Raw genomic sequence first — 27,168 nt, forward strand, 5'->3', positions numbered from 1 at the left:
GAACTATATAACTCGAAATAAAAACCTTTATACGTTCTATGCATGCGATTTTTTCATGATTTGTGTTGGATATATGCAAATATTCCCAAAACTGACAGAATGCAAGCAAAGCAGTAAAATGAAACTGGCAAATAAAGTGCCTTTTCCATGGTCTCGCCGAATTGCAAGATACTCTGTAGATTGTTTTTTAAATTTTAACAATTTGGCAAGAATTCTTGATTAAAAATAAATCTCTTGAGGGATTTAGGTTTGCTAAAACTTTTGTTAAGAAAAGTTCAATGAACGACTCGAATTCTAGGACAAATATTAACATGATTTTTGTATTTTATTCAGGGAAATTATTAAATATGGATGTTATTTAGTAAATACACTATTTGGTAGTAATATTGCTAATAGTAGGTTTTTTTGTGGATATTTTTGTCTTATGAATCAACGTAGATCTTAGAGTTAATAGATACAATTCCAAGAGGTTCTCTTTGAATTTAAATTAACAAATGCTATAAAAAATAGCTTAAATTTCTATGTACCAGTTACCATTTATTAACACAAACAAAATAAATTGAAACTGTTTCCTTTATTACTCATTTTTTTAGAGTATATAACTGCGTGTTCGTTTCGAGGATAAAAATTGGCGTAGGAAAACTTTTTAACCAAAAAATTTCTGTTTGTTAGGTAAATTTGCCATTAGAAAAAAAAAATAAAAATCAACACAAAATAACAAAAATGTGAAAAATTGTAGAGAAGAAAGAAAACTACGAATGTGCGATTTTTTAAAGGGCAAAAGCAAAGTGCATTTTACATACATATTTGATTCAGCTCCAGCCATGCCTTGGGTTGGGGCTGACCTCATATAATTAGAAAACTTTACTTCGTCTGTTCCATAGAGATTGGCTCAGTTGGTTTGGTGGAAAAGGCAAAACTTGAGTTTTACCATTTTGATTCCTGAGTGGTTACTCTTCATTTTTTGAGGTTTTTGTGCGCTTTTTCCCATTTGGCATGAGCCAAATTGAAGGGATTAGCAAGCAGTTGGCTAAAATGTGCAAATTGCTGGTTGAGTGTGCGAGGGCGAAAATTCTTGACAATGGCTAAATGGAAACTGGCATTAAGTTTTCAACAATGGATGAAATCAAATAGAAAATCAAATTAAATAGAAAGGCGTTTGTCATAGGTAACTACTTATAGTTACATAGATATTTTATTTTAAGTTATTTTTAGCTTTCGTTCTATTAATATTGATCAGTTGGAAGTTTTTTCTTTTTGTTTTTATAAATTTTCCATGTGGTTGCCGTGTTAATCATTTGTTCATTTGTATGTATCGATTTTCCTTTTGTTGGTTGTTTTCCTGCACCAATCATTAAAAACTAACTATAAACGAATGTCGAACGTGCACGAAATGTCTATCAAAAAAGTCAACATCAATGTCAGGTCATGAGGCGAAGGCAAATTAAAAGTAACTGCAGCACCTCACAAATACCTCTTACTTTATATTAAAATCAGACTTCTGTGGAGCTGTAAAAGAAACCAAACAAAAATCTAGGGTCGTAATATGGTCAATGTGTGCCCCAAAAAGTATGCAATATGCATGGTTTTTAAAATAAGTCCCGAATAATGATTTAAAGAGTTTTAAGTGAATGTAAGTCCCCCCTATTAATCGTAGTTTTTCCAGGGTATGACAATTTTATGCATTATAAATAAAATATGAACTTTTTCCATTAAACCTTTTTCCGGGGCCAAACGTAATTGACTTAATGTCAATTATAAGTCATTTGCTGATGATTTCCGTCTTAAAGTAGATGAATTTCCAAAAGGTACGAAGATAGACAGACACAGAGAGAAAAAGAGAGAGAGAGAACGAGAAATGGTTCATGGTTCACCGTCAAGCCGACGGCATATATTACGTCAGAATCCATCTATCCATCAGGAGCCATCCACTAACGTATTTCAATTTCAATTTTCTGCTCTTGCGTCTAATGCAATTATAATAATTTCCCGGTTCCAAAGTGAATGGATTACGCCTGGCGCCTGGCGAAGTTTGGGGACAGGGACATAACAGAACAGAATAGAACAGGACTCGGTCTGAGGCTGCGTTCGTTGCAGATGCTGCTGCAATCAGTATCGCTGGCTGCTTTTTTGGCTCTCGACCAAGTGGCAGACTCTGATGGGCTGATGGCCCTGTCAACGTTGATAGTAATTTCATTTCATGGCTTAGGCCCCAGACACAGATGTGAAGTGATGAAAGTGTTGCAATGTGGCTGAACAACTTATTCAGTCTGCATTTGCCCTGTTTAATAAATGGCAAAAAAGTACAAATGTTTAAGCATATATGAATTTTAAACTCACAATCTGACCTGGCATTAACTTATCTAAAAGCCATTTTTTTCACTGCTTTTACTAAGAGCAGCTTACATTTTGCCATTAAAAAGTGAAATGTTCAGCGAGCTTAGCTGGTTCCCTTTTAGTCCCCTCTCTTTGAATATTTTTTTTATATATATGTAAATCCCATTATATAAACTACATGCAATATGAGAATCTTTCTGTGTGCGTTTTGTGTTTTCTTTTTTTTTTTTTTTTTTGCATTTTTCATGCGAATGGAGGGAAAAACTTTTGCTTAACAATACAAAAGCGTAAAATATTTAAGTGGCCATGATGGTGGGGAAGTAGCCACAGCAGCAGAAACAGCTAAAAGAGGGGCCAGATGCAGAGAAGATGGGGAATTTTTTGTTTCCTAAATGACCTTATTTGGTTATAAGTAATGTGTTAGCAGTTTTTCTTGGCAAATGTTTAACTAACGTTTGCCAATTGGCTGGCAAAATATGACATTTAAATAGCATTATCATAACAACAAACACAAACAGATGAAGGCACTTGAAGATTTTATAAATATGTTAAAGATAACCTTAGAAATGGTTTCGGAAATTTTAGGCTTATCGTATAATAAAAATTCCTTTTTTTTAAGATGTTCATAGTAATTGGCAAAACTCGTCATATGTTCTACTAATTAAGTGTTAAGTAAACCACCAGACAGAAACTATTAGTGAAGTGTTACTTACTTATGAAGAGAATCAAAAATGAGTCTTTCATGCTCTCACAATCTGATTTAATAATTTGTAATTTTTCCCGACATAGAAGTTATTTGTGATCTGAAAATGAGTTTATTTATACATATTTCAATCAGAGAGAGTATTCAAAAAGGATTTTTATTTATATGTAGGATTGACCCTTGACGTAAAACTTTCCTTATTGAGAAAGGTTCTTGAAGGGACCTTTTATAGCAGCTTCTAAAATGTATATAAGTCCTTGATGTATAAAATTTATAAGTTTAACTTAATTTTTTACATCTAATAAGTATCTGTTTTTCTTAAAGCAATGCAAATCAGACTAACAGGTTTGTCGCAGAAAATACTACTTTATTTATATTTAAATACCATTACCGTTCATGAATCTAGTATATAAGTCAATTATCATTTTTGTTGTAAAAAGAGATGGTCACTCTATATAAAAAACGATGGCGAAGAAAAAAGAATAAAACAATAAAGCTCTCTAAAAAATATATAATAATAAAAAAAACCACGGCCAATTCCACAACAAGGTTGTCCAACAAATGTTACATGAGATTTCCATGAAAGTTAAAAGAATGTTCTATGCCAACAACTTCCTTCTTGGTTTTTTTTAAACGAAAGAAATTCAACAATTTTTCGTTTTCTTTGAACATTTTGCAATTGTTGCCATTTGTCATTGGGCTTTGGCTATAATTTCATATGATTTACTTCAATTGCAATTGTCAGTGCAATTTCTATGCTATGCTCTGCTACATACATACATATGTTCGTATGTGGGACAACTAACTGGCAGAGAGACTCTGCATTACGATTATATTCAACATTTCGTGCTCAGCCAAAGGCATTCACAGGCGACTGACTGAAAATACAAAAATAAAACTATGACAATAGACAATTATTTGCCAAAGAACTTGCTTACAATTTTCTACACTAGACAAACTCACATACATACATACGAGCATGCTGCAGTGCAATTTTATGCTGCATTGTCTTAATGGCATTCACCCAGGGTTTTCAATTGCCATAGACATTGAGGGATTAAGCCAGTGAAGATATAGATACCGAATGGGAGTTCAAGTGAGTTTAAGTCTAACTAAAAAGGAGTCTGCCTGATTGCAGTCAACACATTACACTCTACATGTGTGTGTGAGTCTTAATCCGTAGTGAAAAGTTAAATGAACTTTCCATGGAATGCTGTATCATTGTACAAGAATTTTGTTTAACTTTGGTTGAGTTCATTTTAATAAATAATTTACAAGTTTTCTTGAACTTTCAAGAAACATTTGTATATACAGCAAATTAATTTTAATTATTTTACACAATTTTAATTAATTAAGTAACAAGTAAACTTTACTTTCTGGAAGTTTTTTATGGTCTGTAGTCTCTGTGCAATTTAAGGCACAAGTTTTTATTATTAATAATAAATGAAACAAATGTTGCTCATAAAGTTGAAGAAAATGCAGTACTTAGCTTTAAGTTACTTTATTTTAGTAGTTTTTCCTTATCTCACTTCTTCTTTTTCTTCTTTTGGCAACATTTTTCCCACTTAATCGCAGCTGAATAAACGCTTCCGATTGCCCGTTTCCTGTTCTTGTTATTGTTAGACACGTCTGCCTCAGGCAGTATTTGGGGCTGCAACATAAAAGAAGTTTGCAATTCAATTGAACTTTAGTTGACTTGAATGATTGTCTATAAATTTGCATTGCAAAAAGAAATGTTTAAAAGGCTTTTTGTTTTAGAAAAGGTTTAGTAAGTAAGTTCGAAAAAAAATAGATTTATTTGTAACTCAAATGCAAATTAACATTAAGACTGGCAATAAAAAACTTGAGTTTATATTTACCACAATTCTATCTTTTAATAAATCTTATTTATCCTAAATTATGATTCACGTAGAATATCAGTAAATTTTTTCTAGACCAATAACTAAAAAGTTCATCTGTTGTTTGTACGTAAAATATTTCCTGTTCTACATTTTCTTCATGTTTGTTTATTTATGATTTTTATGGCATAAACTTTTGTCTCTCTATAAACCATAATCTAAATGCGTGCAAAGAGTTTCTCGAGTTGTTGTTAAGAAAAGTTGGTAAAACCCCGAAGAGAAGAGATAAAAAAGAAAAGATGACTAAACATTTTGCGGCTGCTGGAGACCGAGAGTTGTTTCTGAGTTGACGTCACGGTTGAAAATTTGTTTGTATTTGCGGATTGTGGCCTTTTAATTTTGGCTTATTCTCTTTTGGCCACCAAGTGCTGACGTAAGTCTCAGCAAACTTTGGTCTTATATAAGGCGACAATTTGTTCCTTTTTTTTTTTTAGCTTTTTTCTTTGTGTGCTTGTGGGTAGAATGCATTTTGATTGCAAATTGCCAGCAGATTTTGCAAGTTGATAAAGAAAGGAATAAAAGCTAAGTTAACAACAGGAAGAGCACAAAGAAAAAAGGTTCAGAGGACTAGTTTAGCGAGAGTGCGGTATACTCTTGCAGACTTCTTACCTTCATTGTGGATTGGCAGGAAATTGGCTAAAATTTTCGGGTCCTATTGTTATTATATATATTCCCGAAATGCCTCTGGAAGTTTTGAAAACTTTTAATTGTTTAATCCTAAGTAGAAGATTGATGGTCAGCAGGTTGTCTACGTCAAGAATTACCATTCTCTATCATTTCTTCAAAATTTTACTTTTATTCAAGAGTCCATATAATGAAAGTGTATCAAAGTGTTTAGGATCAATATATGTAACTCTAATTAAAAACTACTTAATTAAGGGATTAATTGTTACAACTTTGCCAGAATTAGCTTTCAATCCTAGTTACGACTTTCGCTTAAGTTTGGAATCTTTAGTTTTTAGGGCTATCTTCTGGCTTATACTATCTTGGATCAGAGCCATCTATTGTAGCGGTCCAAAATAAAATACTCACTTTTAAATAACCTCTTATTAACGACTTTTGATGCTATCTTTTGTGCATTCGAATATTTCCACTAAAGAAGAATAGCTATGAGACTTGTGCATCGTCGCTAAACTTAGCGCGTGGCAGAAAAGTATCGTCGACATCGTCGTTATTCACATGAGTGCACTAAGCTGCACGCAGCCACAGACCTATACACACACACACACACCCATACACACCCGCTCACAGAACGCACTCGTGCGGCAATAGCGTAGGAAAAACAACTAGAAAGAAGCGCTGAGCGTCAAATTGATTTTTAAAGAGCTCACGAAAAAAGGAAATTCCGAGTCGAATTTCATCTCGAAAATTTGTTAACTTTGAATAAAGTCTCCTCCATATACCAGTCAACATTGCACTGCAGATGGAAAAGATTAAAGAAGGCAACACAGACACAGTGACTAACAACACTTTGAAGTTTCTTTTGTACATACGTGATATATACAGACACTTGGACAGATGGCCCAGACAGACAGGAAAATGCAATTAAATGCGCCTTCTTTGTTTTTGCTGTCGTTTTTGTTGCTGTTGTGATTATGTATTTTTTATTGTTGCTTCAGGGCTGCTATGCGCATAATTCGAGTTTCATTTTGCGTTAAAATATGAAGAATGTTTGTGGGTGTGTCGAAAACTTTTGTCAGTTTTTGCATGCTTCCTTGTTTGCCTTTGCATAAATTTTCCCAGGAAGTGTTGCTACATATTCCTTGGCTGAGTGGGTGTGTATGTATGTATAGGTTTCTAAGTGTGTATGGGTGTGTCTGTCTGTCTGGTTGGTTAGTAAAAACTTTTGCCTTCCCAAATGTATATGTATATGAAGGTGTTTTATTTGTCTTCAAAAGTTTGACAACTTAAAAGGAGAAATTAATTTCATAAAACTTGTGACATATTTCGAATGTCAAACACTAAATCAATTTCAAATGCAAGATCTGACATAATAACGAGTTTAGCTAATAAATATTACTATTATGATATCCGAAATCTTTAAATTTATATTAGATAAATAACACGTCATAGTTTATAGTGTAGTAAATTCCTTTTTTACAATGCCAAGAAAAGGAAAAACCTGATTAAAAAGGACAATCTATTTATTAAGACAAAGTGCGCCGGCAATTCAAACAGTTTCATTTGGAAATATAAAATATTAAAACCATTTTTTAGTCAGTTTACGAATCGTCAATAGAATATAGAAAATGCAATTTTATGTCAGGTAACCTACAGTTTATTAAAGAAAAATATTTATTTTTGCAAAAATTGGCCAGAATGAATGTTCCAGCTTATTGAATGGTATTTCAGTCTCGATTTTAGAGAAATAATAGAGAAGGAAGAAAAGTGAAGCAGCTTTAAATGAAATCTTATAAAACTAATAAATGTTTTGTTCACTAAAAGTTCGACCAATTGGTTTTTCTGTTCACTATTTGTTGTACGTCAAAGTTGAAGTCTTGAATGCTAATGTTAAGAGTCAAGCGGACTAGGAAACTCTTAAGATTCACTGTGACCATCTGGACAAAATGTAACTGCACTTTAAATTTTTCTTATTTTTTTATTAGACAATATATTACTTAGAAGAAGACAAGTCCGACGACAAGTTTTCTCAATGGATTTAGAGTGTGTAGAAAAGTGGCAAAAGTGTTGCAGGGGCATGTTCAATGCACTTAGAATAAAACGTGAGCTAGCATAGGGAACACGTGAATGAGCTAAACTCGGGGATGTATCATCAAGAATTCTTTGGTCTCTGTGTTTTTTTTGGGTCAGTGTGGAGCAATAAATCAAGCGTCTACACATCGATAGACTGACAAATCATAGACAGGTGCATACTCGTATAAGGATTACGAATTGAAAAGGACGAGCAATAAAAGCGTCTTAAAAGTTTAATGTCCCCTCGATTTGCGCTTGCATACAAATGAGTTTCAACTCGTCGACGCCTTTGGCTATATAACAACATATGTGTGTGCGGTGTGCAAGTGTGTGGTGTGTGGAGTGTGATGTGTCCTCGTATATGTCTCTGACATTTGGCCAGAGAGGAAATAGCTTGTGGCATTGAATTGAATGCAAGAATTCATACCCTTCACGGATATGCATAAAGCGGGAAGAATGTGAAATATTTTTCAATCATTTGAAATAAAAATTCAAAGAGATATTAGCCAACGGCAAAGTCTTCTCTTCCCACATTTGATATGCTTTTAATCTTTACATTTGGGTCAGGTCAAAATAAAATGAATCGCACATTTTGGTGGTCAATGATGTTTAATTTTTATAAGCTCATGGGCTCTAACTATCTTGTAGCCATATTAGAAGCGTTCGTTTTAAACTTGGCTTGATGATTTAGTTAGGGTTTTAAACATTTAAAGACAATGTCTATAGTATTCTCACTATTTGCCCATTTAATCATTCATTTAGTTGTTCTCCTGGCTAATAGATTGCTTTTATTGTGTTTTGAGTTGATTCACAATTAATTGAAAGGCTAAACAAAAATAAACGAGATTGTATACTCAATTTATAATTTAATTAAAACTAACGTTTTGCCTTGCTACCTTGAAATGGAAGATATATTTATGCATACAACGTGGAAGGAAGAAACAAGAAGGCAGAAATGAAGAAAATGCGCTCATGCAAATTACTGGAAATTATTTCATTTAATAACCTGGCCCAAAGGCCAGGATAATGTGCACCAAGAACCTCATTAGAGTCTGACCCAAATGGGAATTTATTTGAGGGCAAGGTGTGACTCTGTCTCTCCTCTTTAGCCGGCCTTCACTTGCTTCCTCTCTAACTCAGTCAACGTCAATCTGCTGTCGAAGACACTTCAAATTAAGATGAACAAAAATCGAGTTTGACCACAGCCGGTCTATGCTCAATCTCAGTGGCTGTGGCTGTCTTCATGTCCAGTTTTGTTGGACCATTTTAAGTAAATTAATTGCCGACGTCGAGCTTAGAAAGAGCCAACATTGTACAAACAAACCTCGACCCCGCAGGGCAATGTTAGTTGAGCAATCGAGCGGACTAAACCACAAAGGCACGCATCAGACCAAGAGCAGGGGCAAACGATGTGGAAGCAGGGTTTCAGAGGTAGACGAAGTGACGGCTGTTTGGTTGCCAGCCAGGTGTTTGTGTTTGGTTTAGTTTGGTTGGTTCTTCTTTTTTTTTTTTTTTGCCTTCGTTGGTCGATGGAAACCATAAAAGAAGGTGGCACCATGCTTCCTGCCACATCCATACGATGCCAGACAAAATGGTGTCAAATGGCAAAATGCATCGTAAACTAAAAGTGAATGGAAAAACTTTACTTTGCTGCAGCACAAAAAGGGTGCAACAAAAACCGAATGCTAGGAAAAAGTTTTAAAAGAATGTTTACTTGAAAATTGTTGAAATTATTTTACCGACCAATTAAAAGATGATCTCTAGTTTTTTCTTAATTGTTTTGCCAGAGTTAGCTGAGGCATAGCTAATATTCTCTAGTTCTTTTTGAGTGAAATTAGAATTCTTTCCTTATTTATTTCCAAATACTTGAATACCGTTTTGGATTTCAGGTTGTGAACCCCCTTTTAGGACGTCCCTGCAATGGCAGAATTGAGATAAACTAAAGACCTAACTGGCTATATCTGTACTTGGAGGTGTCCTTTGCTTGCAGTGCTCGCATAAAAATTGAAAGGACCCTTTGGATAGATTAAACACGCACACGAATTGCGTTCAAATAACACACAATGCCAGTTGGCACACCCATACAAACACACCCATAGATATGTATCTCTATATGTGTATGTATGTATGTATGTACAATTGCGGTCAGTGTCTTAAGTGTCTTGGTTATTCTACATGTGGATTTTCCTTTTTCTTTTTTAAAGTGGGGATTACGTGCAGTGTAAACTGACGCCTGCAAGTATGCTATGAAAAATAAGTATCAAACGCTTGCTTGAAACTATAAATTCTCATGTTTGTGTTTATTTTTCAGTGTTTATGTGTGTGTGTGTGTCTGTGCATCAGTGGGGTATAATAAAGCACACAAAATGCATAGATGACATAATGAATTATTGCCGGGTCCAGTTCAAAAAGTTGTGCAACATAACAAATTACATTGTGCAAGAAAAATTCATGAATGCATCTTGGAGTCTTTTAATACATGCATAAAAGCTATATCATCCACAGGCCATTAACTAAATTACAACTGAACATGCTGATAATAAAGCTATAGGAAAATAATTAGCCTTAAGTTACTAAATATTTTTTCTACAATGTTATAGTGTATATATTTGTAATCATTTATATAGAACAATCCTTTATACATAGTTGCTTGTGGGTAATACGAATTGTTAATATAAAATTTTCAATATTTTTCTGACTAATTTCAATAATGTCATCCAATTATGTCACAGATTGCCCGATTGTGTAAAACTTTCGTCTTAATACGCATCTGTTTAATTAAAAGACTTTCTCATAATGTCAAACTACAATTGATGGTGGGAATTTAATTAATTTGTATATGTAAATTAAACATAGCCAGACAGTTGCTTCAAACATGGAAAGTTCGGATGTCAGCAGGCTTATCAGCATTTCAACATCACTGCACACATACACACACACAGAGAAGATCCCAGTTGAGGGATTTCTGACAGGACCACAGTGTGTAGATGACATCAATTTATATATGCAGGCCACACTTTCAATAAATTAAACATTTTGGCCAAACTCATTTTAAGAACCACCACTAAAAAAAAAACCAGAGGGCCGGGGCTAACTTCGACCGCGTCAAAGTTTGTATACCCTTGCAACTTTTTTGGTAACTTTTTCCTTCCTATAGCCATCAAAGTGGAAAAACGTTTAAGCTAAAAGGGCTAATGTTTCCGAAAGAACGGCCTACAATCTTAGCATAGGAAATAACGAAGATATTGATCAAAGTCACTGTTTTCCACCGATCGTTCCTATGGGAGCTATATGATATAGTTACCCGATCCTTATCAAATTTTGCGCAGTCATTGACAGACATATTAAACTAACAAATGTTTAATTTGAAAGCAATCGCGTCAAAAGTAACGAAGTTATTGAGGAAAGTCACTGTTTTCGAAAGATCGTTCCTATGGGAGCTATATGATATAGTCACCCGATCTTGATCAAATTTGGCATAGTCGTTTATATGTGTAATTAACTCACCAATATTAATTTCATGATCATAGCTCAGAAAATAACGAAGTTATTAAGAAAAGTCACTGCTCGTGACTTTGCCATTTGTATGGGAGCTATATGATATAGTGATCCGATCCGGCTGAATCCGAGATATACAACGCCTGCAGTATATACAAGCCTACATGCAAAATTTCAGCTCTTTAGCTCTTACGGTCTAGGAGGAGTTTGCGTTGATCCAGACGGACGGACGGACGGACGGACGGACGGACGGACGGACGGACATGGCTATTTGAACTCGTCTCGTCGTGCTGATCAAGAATATATATATTTTATATGATCTGAGATGCTTCCTTCTATGCGTTGCACACTTTTGACCAAAATTAATATACCCTTTTTGCAAGGGTATAAAAATAACCACAGAAAATATTGCTATTGAAATATTTATAGAGACTTGCCAAATATTTAAATGCGGCTGCATTTCAGAACCGCAAACATTTGAATACCCTATTGTTAGTATAAAGTAGATTTGCTACATTGGAAAGTTCAGAAAATTAAAGAAAATACAAAAGAAATATGAAATAAAGGAAAGCTTATTTCTTAGTGTTCAATAGGCATTGAATTAAAAAACTCTAATAATGTTTTGCAAACATTTTGATGTATTTTGCAAAGCTCATCTCCTATCTTCCATTGCCCATTGCATACTTTAAGGAAAGAATTTTGTTACTTTACATATGCCTAGATTTGCTTATTATTTGCTATTGGTTCATTTGGGTAATAATTTGCTGCTGCTCTGTCTCCTTCATTTAAAACTTTTAGAGTTACGTCAATTGAGTTATTATTAGTTATTTTTTTTTGGTTTCTTGTGCTAAGAAGAGCATATACTTGTCGTTTTAATTGTAGCTCCCTTTTTTTGGTGTCATCAACATAAATCAGAGGGAAATCTACATTATTCTCCCTCTTTTTGCTGCCGCTCTTCCTGTCTGACATGATAAATAGTTGTAAAGCAAAGAAAAAGTGTGCACACATACATATGTATAGTGGGTAATAAATATATAACGCAGCCGACAATGCCAGGTGTAAGCAGGGCACGTGGCAACCCACCAACCAACCGCCACCCACAATGCACCCCCATCAACCACTAACTGAACTCCCTAATATGATGATGGGGTGCCGCCCCTGACATCAACTGGCAATTCGAATGACACAAACGATACCCATCCGAAACAGACGATGTGCCATCGTTTGTCTATGATTAAAGTGCGTTTACTTACATTTTCATATTTGCCTGTTAAATTATGCATAAACCTGCGTGTTTCTTGGCCTCATTTCTGATGAGCGCAAAAAAATTGCAATAATCAAGCATAAAAAAGTTACACGAATGCTCGATAAATGTTTATTTATTGACTTACTGAATTGATTTGTTATGGAATTTTTAATTAGAAGTCTAGACAAAATGGTGAAATGGGTTTTTGGCCAGTTTTGCAATTAGGTTAATTGGTTCAATTGACTTTGTTTGTTCAAGGGGTTGCAACGTTATAGAGTGCTGGTGGTTGATTGGTGCGGTTGTTGGGTGGGTCTGCGGTTTAATTTTATTACGTGCCAAATTAAAGTGAACATTTTAAGGGCATGTCCTTGGGTGCTTTACCTTAGGAAGGTGTGCGAGATATTTATTGGTGGGTGTAAAACACTTTAAGGTGAAACAGTCAGTTGGTAAAAAAGTTTTAAAACTTAAATTAGTTACCCTAGTGGGTAATATTGAATGCTTTAAGCTGGGTTAAGCAGAAACTTGACCTGGACATCATAAGATATTAAAACTTAACTAAATGTTGCAATACCCGACGATTCTTGTGTGTGACCTTTGGTAATGGACTGTAATGGGGATAAGCTTATCGAGAGCGACATAAAACCATCAACATTTAAACTGTTTAAAAATTAAAATTAAAGCAGAACGAGAGAGAAAATGAAAGGCAAACGTTTGTATATCCTTTTGGCACATTGCGTGCACAATGGCAATTATTTGCCACTCGAAGGCACGGAAAAGACAACCAAAGCTAAAAGCGAGCAGGTAAATAAATTTCCCAAGACAACAACAACAACAGCAACTGACGCCATAATTAACTTGGCCATGTATTGGACAGTGTTGTGTTGACTGCTCTCAAACTGTCTTTATTGTCTTTAGCCAGGTTTAACCCAATTTTAAGTTACACATGCCAAATTCTATATATAGATATAGTTGGGCATAATATGTCCTTTTGCAGTATGTGCTATTGCACTCTTTTCAATCGATATTTGAACGCCATTCAGTGTTTGTCATAGCCATAAAGCAGTAGCAACTTGCAGTAACAATTTCTCCATTAATATGGATTTTTCTTTTTTACATTTGTTGAGTTTGTTGTAGTTGTTGTAGTTGCTGTTGTTGCAGTTGTTTGGGCAATTATCAAATGCGGACTTGCCAGAGAAAGTGGGTGGACATATTGCGACAGAAGCCACAATTTGGCTGTAAGCCTAAAAACTGTTTGACTAACTGGCCAATTGCCTGCCCCAGCCTTGGTAAAATGAAAATATTTACATATGGGCTTTTGGTTTTCCGGTTTGTGGTTTAGTTGCAGTTCGTTTGTAAATACACACATACATACATACATATATACACAATCAATTATCATTGATAGATAAAATAAAAAATTTGCATTTTAAATGAAATTAAATTCATTTTTAATCCATTATTTTGGCAAAAAGACCAATGGGTTACTAATTATTATATAAATCAAAAGAAAACTTTAGAAACAAGTTACTTAGCAATTGGCTTCTATTAAAGTTTAAGCTATCTACCACTGAAAAGCGAAGGAGAGAATTTATGTAGCTATAACTTAAATATTTATATCATTTACTCATACACATAAACATTTCTCTTGTACGAGAATAACTAATTAACTTAATTTTCTTCTTTTTGGTGCGTGTGTCGCATATTTTGTTGCTTTATTTTCCAGCAGCTCCACTCGGAGTATCGGAGCACTTATCGTTGGCATGAATTTACGGGCAATTCGAGGCCGGAGGTTGTACGACGGGCACCAGCGCCGAATCCAAGTCAATTTGTTGGTAAGTCATCCATCCTTTTGTTCTCTTCTCCCACATATTTTCGTGTCTCTTGTATTGTCAATGCGATTTATCGATGACAATCTGTTGATATATGTATGTGAATATATCTCGTTATCTGTATGTATTTGTTTTTGGCATATTGTAGGACCAACGAACGAGCCGCCATTGCCACGAAGGAAAAAATGTCCAGAATTAGCATATAAATCGCACGAGTTTATTATAGGATCCGAATATACAGATGCACGTCGGGATGCCAGTGCACATCGTTTGGCGAGGGTAAGTCTTAAATCTGTGACCTTCCTTTAACCTTAGGTGAAATCTAACCATCAGGTGTTAGTCATTTTATTGCCAGGTTGGATGGAAATGAATAAGAAACATATTTATGCATACAAAAGTTAATGAACTAGAGAAATGTTTTTATGAGAATTCAAGTCAAGTAAATAATTTAAAGTTTGCGATTTAGTAATTTGCATTTTCCTTATATAATAGCAGCTTCAACGAGAGGCGATGAGTTAGTTTGGAAGCAACAACATTGTGTGGGCCTCACAATTTTACGGCCGCACAAAAATGCACGCTCTGTTAACATTTCAAGAACGGATGCAAAATGCATGCGAAATAAAAATAAATGAAATAAAAGTCCCAGTCCCAAACGAAAATGCACAATGTGCGTGTTTTTGAAAAGGGTCTAGCTTTGATACTCTTCTAGGAAAATGAAAATCAAGTGTATACATTGAATATTTAATTAGAGTCAGACGACGAAGTGATGGATCGATAGATGATAGAACAAGCAGAACTTAAAAGTAAATGATTATTAAAGATAAACACATAAAACGGAAGTTTTTTTTCAAGGACACGGCAGTTGCAGTTGTCTATTTGTACAATATAATTGTTTACTCTGACTTGTATTTAAAGAGCATTCATAATTTAGTTTAGTCAAATGAAATATTTGCATATGCCGAGGCGAGTTTACGCCAAGTTTGGCATTGAGGTTAATTCGTTTAAGCATTTGTCGACAATTTCAAATGCCACACACACACATACACATACACAAACACATACAGAGAGAAACTTGAAAAAATGCCACATCAAGTCCCTATGTGGCAATGTGGTTTCAGTTGCTGTCCTTTTGCTTCTTCTTCAGCTCGAGCCTAATTAATAATGTGCACTCACAGTCACATGTTGCATACAAGGACAAGAAGGACAATCTGATGTGTGTATGTGTGTGTTGGCAAACTATTCATGTGCCATATTAACAAACACACCCTGACAATACATAATTAATTAAGAGGCCATGCGTTATTCGATCCTACCTTATGACGCACGTCACCCCGGCGTATGCGTAATATTAATGACTTGCTAATTAACTTAAACATGTACATATAATAGTTATGTAGTGTGGTATATATGTTTATATAATGCTTCCTTTTTGCAGTCGGAGGAACGTGGCACGCCTTCGCGTCGCAGCAAATCGGAGGGACCACCCGTTGTGCCCAATGGACGGGCATATCCCATTGCAACGGAGATCGATGGAACCACAAGAAAACAGGTACAAAATTGTCAAATGGCATTAGACACTGTGATGAAAGCTATGATAATGATAATGAATCGATTATTAAATATACACTAACTATAACTATAACTATATGTGTATGTATATGCGGCTGAACTTATGCTACAGCAAATATCAATTATGTGTGGCATGTTTCGCATGATGTTGCCCCAAATAAACATTTGCCTGCACACATACACACATTTGTGATGAAGTGTGAAATGTCTATTTGTTGGGAAAACATGGAATACGCATGCATAATATTTGTATATATATTTTTTCTATAATTTGATCAATTCTCATTTATCAAATAGATAAATTAAATTTTCATGGCCCTACAATATTTTTGTAAGTTAATGAGAAAAAAGAACCTATATAAAATTCAGAACGCCAACGCCCTTTTTCATACACATACACACACTCACTCACACACGCACAAAACGTACTCAGTTACAGAGGGTTTTCCTTAGTTTTTTTCTTCCAATGTCCGCTCACAGCATGATTTCATGGCTCATTGTGGCGCCCCTTATGAAAAAAAAGTCTCTTGCTTCCGATCAGAGATAGAACGCGCGCACGCCTAGGACCAATGGACCAGGCGACATGCAACAATTTCTATTAGCGCTGACTATCAGCCTCAACCCCATCATCCTCCACGCTCCATCCCTTTTTCCTCATTTTTTCTGTCCCTCTTTTCCTCTTTTTATTGGCAATTTTCTATGTGCTGAACATGATGTTACATTTGTAACTCGTCTCGCCATTTGCGGCTATGGGAAATTTATGTAGCTACACGACAAGGATGTGTGTGTGTGTGTGTATGTGAGCATGTCTGCATTGTATGTGAAAGTGCCATTGAGACGGAACGACAGACAGAAAGCCAGATAGTACGTCAGTTAGTCAGCCAGTCAACGACACAGGCAGACACACTCGACCTGAATGTAAATTTTTAATCTGCAAAACTCTTCAACATTTGCATAAGTTGGCCATTATTGTTGTGCATCGATTTTTGTTGTTTCTATTTTCCTTTCCGAGTTCATAGAAAATATATCCTTGATTTCTTTTTATACTTATCATTTTGTTGATTATGTCTGTGATTTCTGTTCCAGCATGCATGTACATTATAAAAGTTGGCCAAGATTTTTATTGAATTCCTTTTTTTAAAAAGTTTTTTGCCTCTGAAAACTATTTATAAATGACTATTTTAAGTTTATTTGTTGATATTTAAATTAAAAATTAAAGTTTTCTTCAATATCTGTGATATTTATTAAGTATGAATTTAAGAATAGAAAAAGTCAGGCAAAGATTTTTTATACAGAAAGAAGATTCAGGTTAACATATCTAAATTAACTATTCTTTAGTATAAAAAGTCTTTGATAAATAGACGCAACTCAATTGGGAACTGATATATTATAAAAAAAGCCTTTAATCAGTTAAACTTCAAACCAATAAAAGCATAAAGGGTAAACTAAGAGACAATTTTACTTGGTAAAGTAATTATTTCGTTAAACTCACTAGAATTCCTTCTGCTGTTCCATATCAATTCTTGTTCTGTTAGAGTTACAAAAAATCTCAGTTAAATAAAACATATGTAAAGTTTTGGCCCCTTCAGTTATTCAAGAGTTTTTGTTTTTAAGTTGTGATACTTTTCTAATATTTTTATTCTAATATAGCCCACTAAGATATCGTTAACTATTTCACTCCCTATATACATAGCTCACGATCGACTTAAAACATAAAACTATATCTTATAAATTGTTTAAGGAATTCTTTTTCGATTCACTCTATATCCTTAAACTAAAATGTATGTCTTGAATCTTATTATTATAGTTGTATTTCACTTAGTATATGTAATTTACTTAATGTGTAATGTTAAATGTTAAGTCGTAATGTTGTTTTAGAATCAATTTGTGTGATAAATGTCAAAATTTACAAATTATACTTGTATTGTGTGTATTTCTTCTCTCTTTCTTGTTCTCTTCTTCTCCTATGACTAACGAAACGTTCTTTCTCTTCTCTGTGTTAACTGTGCTCTGATCATCCCACTAACAATTAATATCTAATTTACATCTGATTTGTATACTAACAAACATATCTATCATAATACTAATAATATTAAATAATCTAAAATCTTACATTCAATGCAAAAAAATGCAACAAATTCTTTACTATTTCTCTCTTTTTCCTTTTATCTTCTCTCTCTCTCTCTCCCTCTCTCTACTAACTCGCTTTTGACGCTTTGATATACATACGTTCTTCTGTTTTGTCTCCTGTGATTCTGCTCTTCTTCTCTCTTTGCAGGCGGGTGAGTCAAATGGCCTATTCAAAAAGACCATCACAAAATTGAGCACAGAATATCGCCTGCAATTCGTTTGGCCCAATGTCCGACGAATCAAGGGCAGCGAAGCGACATCAAAGGCAGCAGCCGGCGATTACCCAAGAAAGTCAATATCATTGGGAGCGTTACGATCGGGTACCGCTGCTAACAGTCACAGTCACAGTCAGAGTCACAGTCACACGCATCATACGATGGGTGCCGGCTTGCCAACGGTGCATAAAAAACGTACAACAAATCAGAAAGAAGGTGCGACAACAATTGTCGTCGCATAAGCATTAAATCAAACTAAAAAAATAAAAAAAAAAAAAAACCACAACAACATTTCCTATTAGCGACTAGTTTCTTTCAAATACTATATACTCTTACGTATGTATGTATGTACTAAAACAAAAAAAAAAAAAACAAAAATGAAGAGCGTACTAAAATGAATTAACCTTTGATTTCAATCATTTACTTTACTAATCTTACTTACTTAACTAAAAACCAAATCCAAAACCAAATCAAATCAAATTGTGTAACTTTCGTTCACAGTAAACGTTTATTTTTCGTAATACGTAAATGTTGAAAGCGCAATTGTTTTTCCTTCTTTGTTTTGGAAAAAAATATGTGATACACATTATATCTACATATAAAAACTTATTTCATTTATTTATTTTCAAAAAAAAAAAAAACAAAAACCAATAATAGAAATTTGTGCAGTGGCGGCAGCATTGAGATCTCTTTCTCCAAAATATACATTTCGAAACAAAAACACAAAAAATTAAACCTAATTTTGTTGAATAGTGTTGGTAAATGAATTGTACTCTAAAAAAAAATCAAATTTTCCTTTCTCTTACTCTATTTAATCACCCAAAATGCTAATTCAATGTTTTGCCAACCGAAAAGAAAGATACAAATTCAAGTTTTTTATGTACACGTCGTCGTAAATTTTGCTTTGCCATAAACGAAATTTTTTAATTAGATGTAAAATAAATAAAGAAAAAAATCATAATTTCGGTACACCGAAGTTTCGATACTCTTGCAGTTTGCGTGATTCCGTAAAAGTTTAACTCTATTCGAACAGTTTTATAATGAAAAAACTTTTTACAAAATGTAAAATTAAAATAATAGATATTTTATTTAAAGACTTTGGCTTAAATTCAGTGTCGGAAGTGTTGGAAATTTGTTAATTATTTGAAAACACTGCAAGGGTATTGGAGAATATAAAAATCAGTGAATATTACGTGCTCAGATATCTGATATGAACATTTTGATATACCTATAAATATTTGTATTATTTTTTTCCTTTCTTCATAACAATATACATGTATATCTCCATATATATTTTATTTAATTTTCAAGCAACTATTGAGTTTAATGCTTTCTAAAATCTACTATTTATTTGTTAGCTCTATATATGTATATACATATATAAACAAAGAATCTATTCTCATATAGAACGAAATTATGCTAAATTCCTTACAAAAAAAAAAAAAAAAAAACCAAAACAAAATAACTATTGAAAATGAAAACATTCACAACATACCCACACATAGACACACAAGCATATCTTTTATAGCCAAAAGCTGACGTAAGTGTTGAACTTAAATTTCATTTTTATTAGTGCTAAAAGAACTCTAACAACATGGTAAATTATCAGAAACGCGTAAAATTCTATTGATGGCCGAGAAGCGACCTCATTTCAAATTAATAGACTGAGAGGTCCTACGATATATAAATATATATAAACATAGTGTGCGTCAATGCAATTTTACGCAAATGCTGAGTGAAATGAAAAAAAAACTAGCAGAGTGTAGTCGGAGCATGCGGTCGCAGGTTGTGTGATATAAATTTAATATCTACAAACAAATTTGTTTTTTCAGTTATATAAGTATAACCATTAAGTGTAGGCCTTTCCGTTGCCTTTAGTTGTCGTTGCATGTGTGAAAAGTTCAAAAACAAATGGAATTAGTCTCATTCATTAATCACATAAATCAACATTTCCATGATCTCTCAAAACATACTTCGAAACAGTCTCATTGAAACATTGTGCAACAGATTATTTTAGTTTATGCATAAGATTGACATCGAATTAAAGTGGATAAAGTCAATTGTTTTAATCAATTTGAGTACGTGATATCGGTTGAACATATACAGAAGTTTAATATATTATATCAAATTCTGGGCTAGCCAAAACAAAGCAGATTTCATTTATATACAAACTGTTCGATTTTAAATGACGATTCAGTAAAAAAACATCTTTTAAGAGAACTATTAGTACTCCAACCAGAAATCCATAAAAATGTGAGAGGTTTTTCTTAAAAATGGCATCAAATCTATATTAAAATTTTAATATGTGATAATTTTTTTGAAGTGGGAAAGAGGATTTCAAAATTTGCTCAGTTTTAAGAGTAAAATAGGAGTTTTGAATGAGGGACTGAGGGAAATTTTCATCGATCCGCTATTGATTACATGGAGAACCTAACCAATGAAGCTAGAGCTACTGCAAATACTGTCATTTGTTTGGCGTTAGTCTCATGCGAAAAGGTCCTCTCGATACGAAATTTGTTGCACAGTGTTATTTGCTATAGGCATTTTGTTTTTTTGCAAATAAACGAATTTTATAAGTCTAAAAAAAAACTCTACCATTATTAGCAGCTCATTAATTTAAATATTTATAAAATTTGAAAATTTTCTAAATTATCTCTTGAAGCTTAGCCACAAATGAACTAGGTAAGGCATTCTTAATAATAATATTCAATGTGTTGTGCATCTAAAAAATAAAACCAAATAATACCTATAAATCTATACAATAGTAAAAGCGGCTTACAAACGCAATGCTTACAATTTTGCCTCAAATCCCTAAGCGTCGCCTTGAGCTTGGAGAGCTTTTTAGAGATATTATATATAGCCTGATGAAGCTAATTGAACGTAGTGCTTATAGCAGGAAAAAACACCTTTAATTGCATTGAGGGTATTCAACAGATTCAACACATGAGCCTGATGAATATCAATCAATAAAAACGCTGCTCTCAACTTTTAACTTTATATACATACCTACATAATATTTCTCTATGCAAAGAAATACATAAATTGGTTTGAATTTCGTTCTATATTTCAAAAAAAAAAAAAAAGAAAACAAAATTGACAAAATTACTAGATCCTCCACCCAAAACCAAAAAACAATTTTACAGACATTTATGCCAAACACGCTTCAACCAGAACAACATTTCCTCTTAATATTAGGGCTGCAAAAACAAAAGCTGATTAGTTGGAACTCCAAATTGTTTAAAGTTTTCTTATAATAATAAAAGTTAATATATGAACGATTGCCCCAAAAAGTAGGCAATGTTTTTGTAGCTCTGCCCATTTTGGTTTTAAAAATCTCACTTCAAACTCAATGCCAACCACAAATTACATACAAAATCCAACTTAGATTCTCTCTATCTTATATTGAGTTTTTAGTTATGGACTTGGTTATCCACTATCCACCCCGTCTCTCTCTCTCACCTACTAACCCATCACTAACCAACTACAACAATAAAAATACCTCCACAACCACCACCACCCCCCACCCAGCTCAGCTTTCGGCTCATTTATTTGCTGTATAAAAAGAATTCACTTTGATCTTACAACTTTTCATTTAGTTTCAGAATTTAGCGTAATTGAAAACACTTTGCCAATGTATATTTTCATTTTTCATTTTCATTTATTTTCGTTCATTTGCGATTTACAAGCATTTTTTAATCAATTTTTTTTCGTATATTTTTCTTGACTGTAAATTCAATTTCAATGAGAAAGAAAAAACAAAAAACAAAAATGGTTTATAAATTTGAATTTGATATGATCGATTTTATTTGAATTGTGTCATTAAATTTTCCATCTATGTGCTTTCAGCTACTCTACATGAGTTGGAGCCTTTGGTTAGCGATACGGATGATAGAAAAACACACGAAAAGTATGAACAATATATAATATATCAATTTTTTTTAAATTATCTATGTATTTAAAAATTCTTTTTAACCATTTGTGCTTTATGTCATGTCATTCAGTGATATCCTTTCATCTTAAAAAATACCAAAATATACCTAGCTAACCAACTCTTACAGTACAGCCAGCCATCATTTTGTATTAGAAACCACCACTCAACCACCTACCCACCCATTAATCCACAAGCATGTTGCAAAATTTTGCACATCTGTCCAACTCTTCAATGTTCAAGTGTAAATTTTTCTAAAAACCCAAATGTATTTGTTGTAGACAAGTCACCATTGTGGAGCGCAAGATTGCCTCACGTCCGTTCTCGCAGACAATTGATCAGGAGCGACTGAATCACTTTATAACAAAGAAGGAGAACTTTGGATTTGCTGATGTGGCTGCTTCTGCAGCAGTTGCCACTGCCAAGGATGAGGTGGACAATAGACAGCAGCAGCCATCGACGGATGCTGGCCAAGTGGTGGTTATGAATGGCACAGCACCACCCCAATCGAAACCGAATTTGGATTTGTGGTTCAAGGAGATGGTTGAACTGCGCAAAAAGGCCGGTGAATACAAGGTGATAAGCGATGATTTTTTTTACTATTTGTTGTATTTCTATTCTATTTGCATTGTAATTGCCATTTCAGTGTCGCGGCTGGGGCATAGAAATCGATCCAGATTTGTATAAGAAGCAAAAGGATTTGTGGGATCAGGTTTCAAAGCGCAGTTCGCTTTCAGCTTTATCCTTAGCATCCACTGTGCATAGGTAAATATATTCAAATGCGTAATTTAATGCAGTTAACCGATTTCAATGTTTATTTAGACCCATTACCAAAGAGGAAAAGGATCAGGAGAATAATAAGAAATCCATACCGCTGCAAAAGCAACCACAAAAGCCACGAGTTCCTGGTCAAGCCTTTATAATTGATAATAAAGATGAGATTTCAGCACTGCCAGCACGTTTTAGCAATATTCGCCATCACCTGGAACGCACCACAGGTCCGGGTAAGTACTGAGATTCTCAATATCTGTATGCTGAACAAAGTAAACATCACCATAATAGATGTGGAGGAGGGCGCCTTGTTGCCATCACCCACACGGGAGAAGCTGATGCCAGCTATAACCAAACGTGAATCCGAATCTCAACGTGGTAGCCCCAAGAAAACAGCACTCTCTCGCCATGGCTCGCCACAAAAGGGCAGTCCCCAGAAGGGTAGCCCCAAGAAGGTTCTCAAAAGTAAGTAATTTATTTATACTTCACACCAAACGTTACCTACATATAACTCCCAGTTAACCAATAGCTAAATAGCAAACTAGCAATTATTTGCTGCAAAGCACACACACACACACACTCACACAAACACTAAAAGCACTTCCAATAGGAACTCAAGTCACACACAACAAAAATGAAAAGAAATCAGAGGAAAACCCAAGAAAAACAAACAAACAAAAATGAAGTATACCATTTAATTTTGTATGATTTTGTTTCCAAATAGTTTGCTGAGAAAAACAAAAAATGTGCTTAAAATTATTTATTTTGCATAACTATTTAACGCGGGTTTTATAAAATTTAAATGTATGTACAACTTTCCCCCCTCTCTCTATGAAGTGCACTGAAAAAATTGTTGGGCTATGAGATTATGTGTGCACCTCAATTTCTATAAATAACTAAATATCTACTATGTAGTTTGGCTAAAATTTATAATTCGAGGTTCAATTTGTGTTGAAAGAAGCATGAGAAATGCTCAGAATTTGAAATCTACACAAAGTGTAAATGTAAGGTTTCAGTTTTCATTGTGTAGATTTGTCTGAATTTGACTGAATCATAATTATCTCTTGTGTATATATCATAAAATTCATTCATTCATTTTAGTTAAATATAAAACATGTACATAAATATGTGGGTTAATTCAATAAAACAACTTCAAACTAGAATGTTGAGGTTTGTTTGTTAACTTGATCTTGACAAGTGCAAGGTATATTTTGTAAATGATTTCGAAAATGAGGTTTTGTTATTGATAGATTAAACTGAAAAAATTAATAAATATGATAACTCAAAGTTAAGAATCTATTTGCATTGATAGAAAAAGCATTATCATCTAAACAACATTGAAAATTACTTGTTATAGATACTAGAACGTTTTTATAAATAAAAGTAGTTAGCCTAAAAATTCAGAATTCAGAATGAATTCAAGTTCATTATCTATTGAACTCTGTCTTTGGAGTCTACATATATGCTAAGGACATGATATTACTATTTTTAAACTGACTGAACATATGCATATAATCTAAAATGATAAGTAGGGTCTTTGGGACTAGAAAGGAACTAGAATGGTTTACTTACAGCAATGATATTATTTTTGTAGTGACATGTCTTGCCTAGAGATTGACTTCACCAAAACACACAATTAGTTAGTTAGTAGAGAACAACCTTTTTTTTACTCACCCATCCACATAATCAAACCAAACCAAAACTAAATTCCTTGCAATATGCGAATCTTAAATTAAAACATACAACCTCGTACTTTTATCATCAATCAAACAAACCGCCACCACCACCAATCAATATGAAAAAAAAACCAATGATTAAAAATATATAAAAAATCGTCAAAACAACCGAAATCAATACACATCTCTTCATTCGACAAATCGAAATAAATAAACAAATAAATTAGTACGCTCACAATCGGTGGGTCCGGGCGTTGCTGAGAATGAATCACCCAAGCGTCAATTGCGCTCGGCCAGTCAGGCGCCCACTGGCCGCAAAAAGACACCAACATCAACCGCTCATCCCTCAGCGACATTGGCCGGAAATGAACGTAAGGCACGCCCATGTAAGTAACTCAAATTTTGCGCAACTTTCCTTTTCCCTCCACCACATTTCCCCCATCCAACCAAAAAAAAAAGCAACACATTTGAAAAATCCATTGGGGAAAATCAAGGGAATGAAGCAATGCTCAGCTCTTGGGCATTGTCTAGTTTCTGTCTTTATTTCTCTCTCTCTATTAATTTAATCCTAGTTTGCATATGTCATTGTGTTTGATTCGATTCTTGGTTCGAAAAAGTTCTTAATTATATTCGTTTCTCTTTAATTTTGATATTGTTTGCAATATTCTGAATTAGATTTAGTTCAATCTTTTGTTTTTGTTTTTGTTAGTCTACACTATAAATTAAAGTCTTGTATCAACTAATACTTCAACTGACATACTAACATAATTAGTTAAGTGTCTAACAAATCAAACTCTAGTTTAATTAAAGAACTAAATTTATTGTTAGTTTAGTCTCTGGTCATGCAGTTTTCTCATATATAATTTAATTTCATTCATTTAGTTTTTACACACTTTTTCGTTTTGTTTCATGTTTTTTGTAATGAAGCGTTTGATTGGTCTTTCAAATTAACAAACTAAAACATTATATAGTTTAGCATGTTGAGTGATAAAAAAAAACAAACCAAAGAAAAGCAAAAAAAATGAAAAAACTTAAACTTCAACTAATAAAAACTAACATAACCAACTAAAACCCCTAAATGTAAGAACCAAAAACCAAAGCAAATACTAACAAACTGTAAGAAACAATAAGTTGTGTGTTGTGTTAGTTCATGATTTTATGATTTAAACAATTAAATATGTAAGTGTGTTTCATTGTTGGCTTCTACCACTTAAAATAAAGTCTCTCTCTCCATTTTCCTCTCTATAATATAATATAAATGTGTAATATATATGTTATTCATATGATTTTAAAATAAATAAGTGCTTACAGGATACTTGGGTTAAATTGAATTGATTTAGGGTTTCAGGTTTTGTTTAGCCAACAATGTGAACATTTTGTTTTATGGTTTTCTTTCTCTTACTTTTCGTTAACTAACTCTTATTTTTTCATTTGTTTGTTAACAAGTAGAATAAAACCATCGAGAGTTATCAGAGTCAATTAATTAATTAATAAGCTTACTAACAAAACTGCATTTCAGTGGTTCACTTTTTTTCCTTTTATTCATTTTGGAATTTGATCAATTTATCGCTTATTATTTGGCTTTTGCTTTATTGCATTTAACAAAGAAGAAGATAAGAGAATATTTCTTTAAGAAAAATATATCTATTTTTTTATGTGCAAACAAAAAAATGAAAACAAAAACCAAAAAATATCCAAAAATCGAAAACTGCTTACGTTTTTATAGCCACCCTATCCACAACATTCCCAACCCGTATTAAAAGTAGTTCCCTACCACCGCCAAATGGTAGAGTAGCCTCTGCGCCGCCAGCAACCAACGCAACCGCAGCCCGAACAGCAGCAACAGCCGCAGCAGCAACATTGTCAGCAGCAGCAGCAAACAAATCAACATCAAATGCTAATCAATCTCATGCTAATCAATCACAAACATCATTATCGAACAAGGGCTTCAAAAGTACAGGAAATAGTAAAAATACAAAATTGGCTTCATCATCATCATCACCATCATCGGCGAAGCAACAACAGCAACAGAAACAGCAGCAGCAGCAGCAACAGCAACAATTGCGTAAGAAAGATAAAGATAGATCGAATATTAGTTGCATTGGCCTTGGTAGTCAAGTTGGTGCTGGTAGCGGTAGTGTTGCAACTAGTGCAAAGCATCAACAAAATAAACAAAAGCAACAACAACTACAACAACAAAACCAACAACAACAACAACCGGAGTCGCAACAAATCAATGTTGCTGCCGTAACAGCAACAACAACAACAACAGCAACAACAGCTGATACGCCAGCAACATCAACAACAACAGCAACTGCAACACCTTCAAAGCAAGCAACATCAACTCCGAATCCGAATCCAATTCCCATCAGACCTGACACCATCAACATCAAACGGCTAACAGTACCAGGTCAGGATAAGAAATTGGCTGAAAGTGAGTAAAGTTTGTCCGCAAAACTTGACCCAAAAAAAAAAAATCAAAAAATCAAAAACGCAAAACTATTAAAAAGTATTTAAAAATATTTAAAAACCCACAAAACCAAAACAAAAAAAAAAAAGAATCTCTACATGTTTAAACGGAAATGCTGTAAAAATGTCAAATCTGATGCGCGAATTGTTTGTGTTGCAACATTTTGTAAAAACAAAAAAATACCAATAAATCTATATAACTAAT

At 33.8% G+C, this 27,168-nt stretch overlaps 1 protein-coding gene across 1 annotated transcript in view; it reads left to right on the forward strand.

The window, feature by feature from the left end:
* The window catches only part of LOC6648031 (mediator of RNA polymerase II transcription subunit 15), a 34,361-nt gene that overhangs the window by 3,237 nt on the left and 3,956 nt on the right, over positions 1-27,168 (forward strand). Inside the window, 13 exon segments of the mRNA XM_023178721.2 lie at positions 14,103-14,208; positions 14,354-14,484; positions 15,641-15,754; positions 18,053-18,056; positions 21,966-22,026; positions 22,329-22,623; positions 22,694-22,812; positions 22,870-23,051; positions 23,110-23,283; positions 24,722-24,880; positions 26,221-26,709; positions 26,744-26,800; positions 26,803-26,928. Coding sequence (XP_023034489.1) covers positions 14,103-14,208; positions 14,354-14,484; positions 15,641-15,754; positions 18,053-18,056; positions 21,966-22,026; positions 22,329-22,623; positions 22,694-22,812; positions 22,870-23,051; positions 23,110-23,283; positions 24,722-24,880; positions 26,221-26,709; positions 26,744-26,800; positions 26,803-26,928 — 2,017 coding nt within the window.

Source organism: Drosophila willistoni, chromosome 3R (assembly GCF_018902025.1).
Source record: "Drosophila willistoni isolate 14030-0811.24 chromosome 3R, UCI_dwil_1.1, whole genome shotgun sequence".
In the NCBI taxonomy this organism is placed as follows: domain Eukaryota; kingdom Metazoa; phylum Arthropoda; class Insecta; order Diptera; family Drosophilidae; genus Drosophila; species Drosophila willistoni.